Here is a 9,371-nt window from a genome sequence, read left to right on the forward strand (position 1 = left end):
CATTGCAGCTGGGACAGGATAGTATCGCCAGATCCATTAGAGAAGTGCACACTCTCCTGCTGTTGCAGTCCTACAGCAGCCTGGATTTTGTTGTTCCTGAGTCATAAATATTTAAATCATCCTTGGATATCATGATGTAACTCAGATCCTGCTTTTTTGTTTACTTAATCTAACCAAAGGACCTTTCTATTGTGTACAATCAAAAGGATCTTTATTGCATTAAGGTTTTAAAAAGATATGAAATTGATATATTTTCTGGAAGCTAAAGGAAAGGTTTTTGAGAAGAAAAAGAAGTACTTTAACTATAGGTCTTATATAATATATAAGGACATGTCAGGGAGTTTGTTGCATAAAATAATTAGCATCTATTATTTTATTAGTTAAGGCGTTTATCTATTCAACAAATATTCTGGGTCCTCTGGATGTAATGATGAAGTTGGAATTGGAACTAATCCCTGAACTTATGCAGTTTACATTTTGTCCTGTCTATAGATAATTAACACAGAAGAGGCATTGTGTATTACCAGAAAGATACTTAAACCCCTATGCTGTTGCAGTGACATTTCATTGATTATTACCTTAATATACTGAGATATTCCTTGATGGAATCTGAGCAGTTCTTTTGGTTTCCTGTTTACTAATGTTAGAAAGATAGCACCTGGAAATATGAATACTTCAAGCTCTACCCAGAGGTTAAGTGTTCTGGAGATAGATCTGCCCATATTGATGCAGACTTGACATTTAAATATAGCCCTCCATCCTGGACTGCCCATTTCCTTGTTGCTTCAGAATGCTTGGATCATTTTGGTTGGTTACAGAACCCTAGTACTCGCATTCTTATCACTTTTGTCTTTACTCCATAAATAATGGGGTTCATGGTAGGTGGCACCAGTAAGTAGAGGTTTGCCAGGAGGATCAAGGCATGCCTGGGCACATGGTTTCCAAAGCGATGGGTAAAGAAGGAAAAGAAGGCCAGAGTATAGAATATCAAGATGACACATATATGAGCTCCACAAGTTCCAAAGGCCTTTGTCCGGGCCTCCCAAGAAGGTAGTTGGAAGATTGTTCTCAGGATTACCCAGTAGGACATGGAGATGAAAACAAAGTCCAGCCCTGTAGTGAGAAGAGCAGCGGTGAGCCCATAAATGCTATTAAGGGTAATGCTATTGCAAGCCAACTTGGCGATGCCCATGTTCTCACAGTAGGTATGGTGGATGACATTGCTCTGGCAGAAGTGCAGACGGAGAATCAGAAGGACACCAGGGGTAACTACAGCCACACTCCGAGCCACCAGTGTCAGGGCCACCTTGCTAATGAGAGACCCTGTAAGTAGGGTTGCATAATGGAGTGGTGCGCAGATAGCCACATAGCGATCAAAAGCCATGGCCAGTAGAACAGCAGATTCAGAGAGGAACAAAGCATGAACAAAAAACATCTGTGTGAGACATGCAGGAAATGTTGACAAGGAAGGGCCCTGCCAGAAGATGAGAAGCATTTTGGGCACTATGACAGTACAAAGGAGGACATCGTTGATTGCCAGCATGGCCAGGAAGATATACATGGGTTCATGGAGGTTCCTGTCCCAAGCCACCACTGCCATAACCAAGCCATTGCCTATCATGGCCAAAAAGTACATGAAGCTGAAAGGGATGGAGATCCAGAACTGAAAGTCTTCTAATCCTGGGACTCCAGTCAGCAGAAAGGCAGTGAAGTGAGTGGATGTATAGTTGCATGTTGTTACAGAGAGGTAGCCAAAATCTGTTACATGAAAAACAGAGAAAAGAGCTAGAATAAATAATAGCAGAAAATGAGTATTTCTTCCTTTATTCCAGTCAAGTTCAAACCATTAATTTTGGCATGATGAAGTAGAAGGAGAATAAAATGGTCTGAGAAAAGTTGCCAAATAGCTATATAATTATGGGAAAACCACTTCTCTTTTACAAGACATCTTGTTCTCACTGAAAAAAAATGTGAATCAGAAAATTTGAGCTGAATTCTTTATTTTTATAATATTAATTATAACTGCATAATTTATGTATATGTTTTTAAATTTTAACTATGCTATTATGTAATTTTTGCCTTTCTAATTTGATAATAAATTATTAAATTTAAAAAAAGTTATTCGTTTTCTTTCTTTTTTCTCTATAATACAGAGTAGAACACTGGAAGTAATTAATATTACATTGTTTGATGGACAAATTTAGTTAGGAAATGGGTTGGATGGTAGACTGATATATAACCAGAGTCATTGTGAAGACTCCAATTCTGGTTTCCCATCCAGAGGGTATGAGGGTGTGAAATATGTTCCTTTGGCATAATTTTTCCATAATAAAGAAAAAATATTTTACTTATTTGTCTCATTTGAACTCTTGAAGATAATTATTGTATCAATGGGAGAATTAAACTCCTATGCAAAGTTATAATATTATTAATACCCTAATAAGCACTAACTCAGGGATCATGAAATGTAGTCAAAGAAGACAAATAAAAATTCAGAGTACAGAATGTTCTCATTCAAAATAATAAAGTCACTGAAGAATGTCAAGGCCCATAATTACTCAGTACCTATCATTGAAAGAGCCTTCTACAGAATAGTGGCCGATTTTCACGTTCACTAATTAAAGAACAGGCTCTAATTTTAATAAGTTTTTAAGATTGGTAATTCTTACTTTTAATATATCAAATAATTATAAAGTAAAAAATAACTTTTCTTTAAAAATGCTTCAAATAAAAAATTGCTTATTACCAGGACTATAAAACATCAATTCAATTAGTCAAGTTTGTAATCAAATGCAGTACTTTTGACAAAGGAACCAAACACTTTTTAACTGCAAATTTTAGGAAGCTTCAAAGTTACAGATAATAAATGCTATTTCATCTAAATAGAGCCACTAAAATCTAGAATCTGCATAGGCTTCAGTTTTCATGTGAGGCTGTTACACCATCAGTGAAAAACTAGACTATGTCAAGATCTCTACCTATTGTCCTTTGAGCAAATTGAAATCCTTAACAAATATTCTAGCCTTTAAGAAGAAAATAGGACACGTGATCACATTATCGACATTGTTTATCCTGTTCTCTCTCACACTATTTTTCTCCTCTTTCTCTCTCCCTCCTCCATCCATCCTCCAACACATAAAATTCAGATTAAGAAGACAAAACAAAATTTTTCATCAAAAGGCAAACATATAGAATAGACTAAGTGGCTTTTAATAAAATACCAAAAGAGAGATTTTTTTTTGAATGATTAATTTGTTTAAAAAATGGTTAATTTGCTAAAACAAAACAAAACGAAAACAACTTTTTTTCTTAGCCTTGTAAGACTGAGGCTTCACTTCATTTATCTGATCGTCTCCCAGCAGTTTTTGGTTTTACTGCGTAACCACTATAATGAAAATACCACCATATTTAAACATAAGACATATCGCATATCAGCACAGGAATGGGCAATATAGCATTAATGATGAAAATAATAATTATTTTTTAAATATTTATCGATGTTTACAATGTGCTAAAACATTTCCCTAAAAACTTTTCTAACCGCTTTACATGGATTGTCCAATCTAATGGTTACAACTACTATATGAAGTAGCTATTGCTAATATCCCAGTTTTACACAGAGAGAACTCAGGTACTGAAGGACTTTCTCAAGGTCACATCACTAACTAGTACATAAAGCCTGTTTTAAAATCCAGGCATCATAATTGCAGAACTCATAGTTTTATCCACTAAACTATTCTAACTTACCTTTTAAATGCATGACGTTTCTAAATCTTTGAGAACACAAAAGGCAGATCTTGAATTTCCTCCTACTGATATTATTAGGTCTTAAATCTTAGGTCTTATAAGCCAAATAGTTATGACTAGCTTATAAGAATTCAGAAAGAGATAGAATGTGTGTGTGTGTGTGTGTGTGTGTGTGTGTGTGTGTGTGTGTGTGTGTGTATTCACCTGTATTGTACATCAATATTTATAAAAACAACTCAAGAAATCACCTCTGGGCCGAGAAGTCTTTTGGGCATTTTACACATAGAATGACTACTTTAATACCTGAGAGCCATAGTCAATATTTGGATTAACTGACTAAACTAGTCTTTCATAATAACAATTCACATGTATCTGTACACCTCGATTAGGAGAAGAGTATATAAGTTTTGGTTATAAGCCCCAGTTTTTGGTGGAGATTATACATGATAAGATTAAGGTAAAATACAAATGTATTATTAATTAAAAGGAGTTTATGGATATATGTTTACTTGAGGAGAAAACAAAAGTCAACTCATTAAATGTTGAATAGCCCAAGAAGTGAGACAAGTTTATTACCAAGGTTGAAGAATATCAGGAAAATAAGAAGATTCTTTTAGTGGAGATAAATAATTATGATGCTACTCAGTGTTGAAGATGAAATTAATGCAGGCTATGTTCATATGTAACTTTATTTTCAAAATTAATAATATATGTAGCTTCATGTACTTCTGAACTCTGAAATCATGTGCCTTCTTAGTTAAAAGTGATCTACTAAATCACCTATTTTAACACCCATGATCACCTTCATCACTAATGTTGAAAAATTATTTAATATCAGTCAGAAAACACTGAATAGTATAGAACTATGCCACCTGTTTCACTGAAGAACATTCAAAATAGGGTCCAATAATATGATATTCTTTTAGAATTTTCCTACATGCCAAAATACTCGTCTCAACCTCATCTTTGTTCTTGCTCTCACAAGATAGTGTCTAATCATAAATACCTATGTTGATACAAAACAAAATCATCTATTCAATTGTTTTTCTCTAATGCCCTTAAGATTTATGTATTTTTTCCTGGTTCAGATTATAGCCTTGAATCTTTTTTGTCCACTTTGTGGTTTATGTCTAAAATAATTTGTGACAATTCATCAACTTCTTTATTCGTTCAATACATATTTTATAGGTCACGTGCATGCCGCCTTCCTTGTTAGTATAAATATATCAGTGAAAAGAATGCACATGTTCCCTATCTTAATGAAGTATACACTCTACAAAGAGAGAGAGAGAGAAAAGAAAATATATTGTTTCCCAGATAGGGCAAAGGCATTGATAAATGAGAAACTAAAAATAACAATTGCAGAAAACATCCATCTGTTTTCTAGAGAGTCAGGACTAAGGACAAGGTGGGCTGGCAATAGATTGTTTAGAGGCACAGGTGAGGTAATGAGTTAAATTTACAAGCTCCTACTTTACCATACAATCTTTTAGAAATACTACAAATTTCTCATGAATGTCTAGAAAACTATGCTTTGTAAGCATAATGTTGTGGAAACTTCAGGTGTTTTTGTTTTGTTTGTTTCTTGTAATAGATATAGCAAAGACATAGGTCTAGGAAAGTCAATCAGTAAAATGTGGGAGCAAGGAATATGTAAGGCCCTATACAACCTTTGAGAAGTTGATGTACTGGCTCATAAAGTATCTCTTTCTCATTCTTAGCAGATTATGCTGCAAATGAAACCTATCTAAAGCACTGTTATTTCTCTATTTTTATGTTATTTTAATGACTCCTTAGAGGCAAAGACTATTTAAGTTGGTCCCGTCAAAACAAAATGTATCTTTCCTCTATCAAATCTTCCTAGCAACACATTCTTCAACAGATGTTAAAAGTTAATACCCTACTTTTATTTACATTTAGTTACATCATTTTATACATCATAAAAATGCTAATCAACAAATAAAAATTTGAAACAAAGGGTACTACTTGGCTGGCCAATACACCAGTTAATGTCTGTTCTATAATTTTCTGCTTAGTTTTATAAACTTTATATGTGTACTTATGAATAGATGTCAAAGAATTGGTCATATACATGGTAAAATAGAATACTATTTTTATAAAGTAACATCTAAATAAGATAAAAATTTCATAATTAAAAGCTGAAAAAATTAAATATAATTTCAGGGATAGATAATAAAAAATCATAGAAGAGATATGTGTATTGGATATCCATCAGAAGTTAAATTACAGACTACATGGAGTCAGGTTATAGCATGACCTATACTGGATGCCTTATGTTCTGTGTTACAGGTCTTTGAACAAATCTACTGATTTCCATGGATATTGGAACTTTCTGACCACATAGATTATTGAGAACTCACTCTCTTTGTATAATGATTTTTTATGTATTTTAGTTGAGTTACTTGAGGGAAATAAAAGGTCGTAAAATGTTTTTGCTATCTTCAAAAACTCCCAGAATAGTGAAAGAGACAAAAAAGTAAATGAATATTATAAACACAGGAATATTTCTCAGTAATATATGTTTCCTTGGCTCAAGTTATATTGAATTCATAGGGATTATCCCAGAATGTGTAAAAGATCTGAAAGTCCTCTCTATTATAATTTGAATAGATTACCCAGAATTCAGGTGTGCTAATCCAGACTTTCTTACTCTAGAGACAAAAGACTATTGAATCCTGCACTCCAAAATAATAGACATCATGGGTTTGTTTGTTTGTGTGTTTGTTTTGTCAAATGCAGTATACAACGGGTTTCAGAACAAGAGAGATCAATAGGTATATAAAGTCCATGATAATGTGCACCATAGGTGGAACATGTTTTCCACAGTGATGGATAATGGATACCTTCAGCAGAAAGACACAGACCAACAGCACAGCACAGTTGTGGAAGACACAAGTAAGGGCCTTAAATTGTTCTTTCCTAGAGGCAATGCCTAGCACAGTGACAGAATCTTCAAAAAAGAGAATGCATACGGAATCCAGTCCATGGGTGATGAGAATGATAATGAGGCCATAGATGCTATTGATGCTGTGGTCAGAACAAGAGAGCTTGATATCTGGGTGTGCAGGCAGTATGAGTAGAGGAGCACATTAGTCTTCCAAAATATCAGTTGCTTAATGAAGGGTCCTGGGAAGATGACAGCCACAGCCCATAGCAAAGGCCTTATACCCATCTCGTCAATGGTAGAATTCATCAAAACAGTAGTTTGCCTAAGTGGGTTGAAGACAGTCACATAGTGGTCAAAAACCATGGTGAAGAGGATGCCAGACTCTATGAAAGTAAAAACATGGATGAAGAACATCTGAATGAGGCAGGGATCAAAGTCTATTTCAGGAACATTGAACCAGAAAAGTTGTGGGCAAGGTGGCACCATGGAGTCCCAGGTCACTAGCTGCCAACAGGGAGAGGAAAAAGTACATGGGTTCATGAAGTGACTACTCCATCCATATAACTACAAAGATGATATATTACCATATAAGCAATTAGGCAGAGGGCGCGAAGCAAAATGGAAGTTACTGATGCAAATCTACCAGGTCAGGGAAACCAGTCAGAAGAAAGGATCTGTAGGTACTACTGTTGAAAACAAAACAACAAAACAAAAATCATGATGTCTGCTTTGGAGTGGAGGATTCAATAGTCTTTTGTCTCTAGAGTAAGAGAGTCTGGAATAGCACGCCATCATCACGATTCTTATTTCATGAAGTGTACAGTATACACTTATGCTTCTTACTACATAAATTGCTTTCATCACCTTTTCAAAGCTATAGTAAAAGAAACATGCAGGCACTAGCAAACTTTTACGCAAGAAATCATATTATGAAACTCATATCAACTATTATTTAATTTTCCCATATAACACTATATTAATCAAAACATGAAATATAATATATCTACAGTGCCTATGAATTTTTATTCCATTTTTTAAAATATAAAATGTGGTATGATTGCTATGAAAAGACAACCTAAAACTAGTTTAAAGATTAAAGTCTAGAGGAATAGCTAGAAAGTGGAAATACCTCTTTCTTATTCTTATGCTTATTATTGTTCTTCATGGCTATTTAAGAAATCGAGTGACAGAAATACAGGCAGAGATAAATGTCGCCAAACAGAGTCCCTATCTTTGAACGGAGAACAGCCTCACATGCCTGATTATATTTGAATCATTCTCTACCAATACATAATCCTACGGTCGTGTTAGGATAAAATGCTGGTTCCATTCATTGTATATATATTCTTTCTCTCTCAGGTTAATCTTAAAAGCATAGAACAAAAAGACTAAGACTCAAGAAATCCTTCTCCTATTCCTGCATCTGACACTGGCTATATGATATTGGTTAAATTGCTTCTGCCCTCTGAACTAAGTATTTTTCTTTTAATTTTAATGATTTTAATAATATGGAGTTAAACAAATAATCTTCTAAATTCTTTTCCAATGAAGATCTATTTGTTTAAAGTTATAAATTTATTTTTAACAAATATATAGATACATTTTTTAAAAAATGATTATGTGTCTATAAAACTGCCCAATCTCAACACTGTTCTTTGTAGTCAAAATAAAAACTAGACCAAATTACCGATTAATGCTATGAAAGAACATGTATCATATATTGGGAAAGCTGAGTGCTACATGTTTCTTTGCTATATTTAAAAATGAAATAGGTTCCCTGAATCATGTTGCTGCTGCAGAAACAATTAAGAGAAATTTGAGGTTCATAATTTTCATAAATAAGATCCCAAGAATTATTTCTATAATGATGGCATGGCATTCCATACCTATTTACTGATGATATGTTGCTTCCATTTAATATCTTGCTTGTTTGTGAAATCTGGTGAATCAGAAAGACATTTACATCCTTAGAAAAGATAAGTGAACCAAAATCCTCAGAAGAAAGCAGCCTTCCAAACACCTTGGTCTAAATATACAAACATACTTGAAGAGAAATAAAATCTAGAATAAAAATCACCTTTCAAACTATAGCCTTTCATGGAATTTCAGTTAGGAATGAAAGAGATACCTGGTTTTTCACCATCAACAGTAGATCAATATTTTGGGACTATAGTATAAAGGAAATGTTCCTAAAAGTATGTCTAGAAGCAGCTAGTTATGTGTGTATGTGTATGTGCACCCACGTGTGTGTGTTACCTGCTATATCTGAATTCTTTTGTGGTTTCCCCATGAGAATCATGTCTGCTGAGTCAAATCCATAAAACTAATGTGGATTTGTTTCTTCTACAGTTTTGTGAGGCACAAAAAATGTGTTTTTTTGTATTGCTTTTGTACTATTATGCACAGTATTTTTCTTTTAAAACTAGGGTTTTAATCTACATCACTTATGAGAAATTTTCTGCAATTAACATCTTGATTCTGTGGATAGTATCATATTAACTATATAGATTTATTTTTATTATACTACTTTACTAACTATGGAACATATGAGAAAAATTTTTGCTTTTTAAAAACACGTTAACCTATTTCTTTCACTGTGTCTATGTTTTATGATAGAGGGTTGTTTACCTGATTCCATAGGCAAGCAAACAAGAAAGAAAGAACGGCTACAGAGATATTTTAGTAATGCTGAGTAACACTGATGCTTCTCTGACTA

General features: G+C 33.8%; 1 protein-coding gene across 1 annotated transcript; it reads right to left on the bottom strand.

Moving 5' to 3' along the window:
* Positions 1 to 799: 799 nt before the first annotated feature.
* LOC120590494 (olfactory receptor 52Z1) lies at positions 800 to 3,760 on the bottom strand. Its single transcript, XM_039848303.1, has 2 exons — positions 3,748 to 3,760; positions 800 to 1,758 (listed from the first exon to the last, which is right to left on the bottom strand). Exons 1-2 carry the CDS (start codon positions 3,758 to 3,760, stop codon positions 800 to 802), a joined length of 972 nt encoding a protein of 323 aa, XP_039704237.1.
* Between the last annotated feature and the right edge of the window lie 5,611 nt (positions 3,761 to 9,371).

Source organism: Pteropus medius, unplaced genomic scaffold (assembly GCF_902729225.1).
Source record: "Pteropus medius unplaced genomic scaffold, Ma_sr-lr_union100, whole genome shotgun sequence".
NCBI classification, from domain to species: domain Eukaryota; kingdom Metazoa; phylum Chordata; class Mammalia; order Chiroptera; family Pteropodidae; genus Pteropus; species Pteropus medius.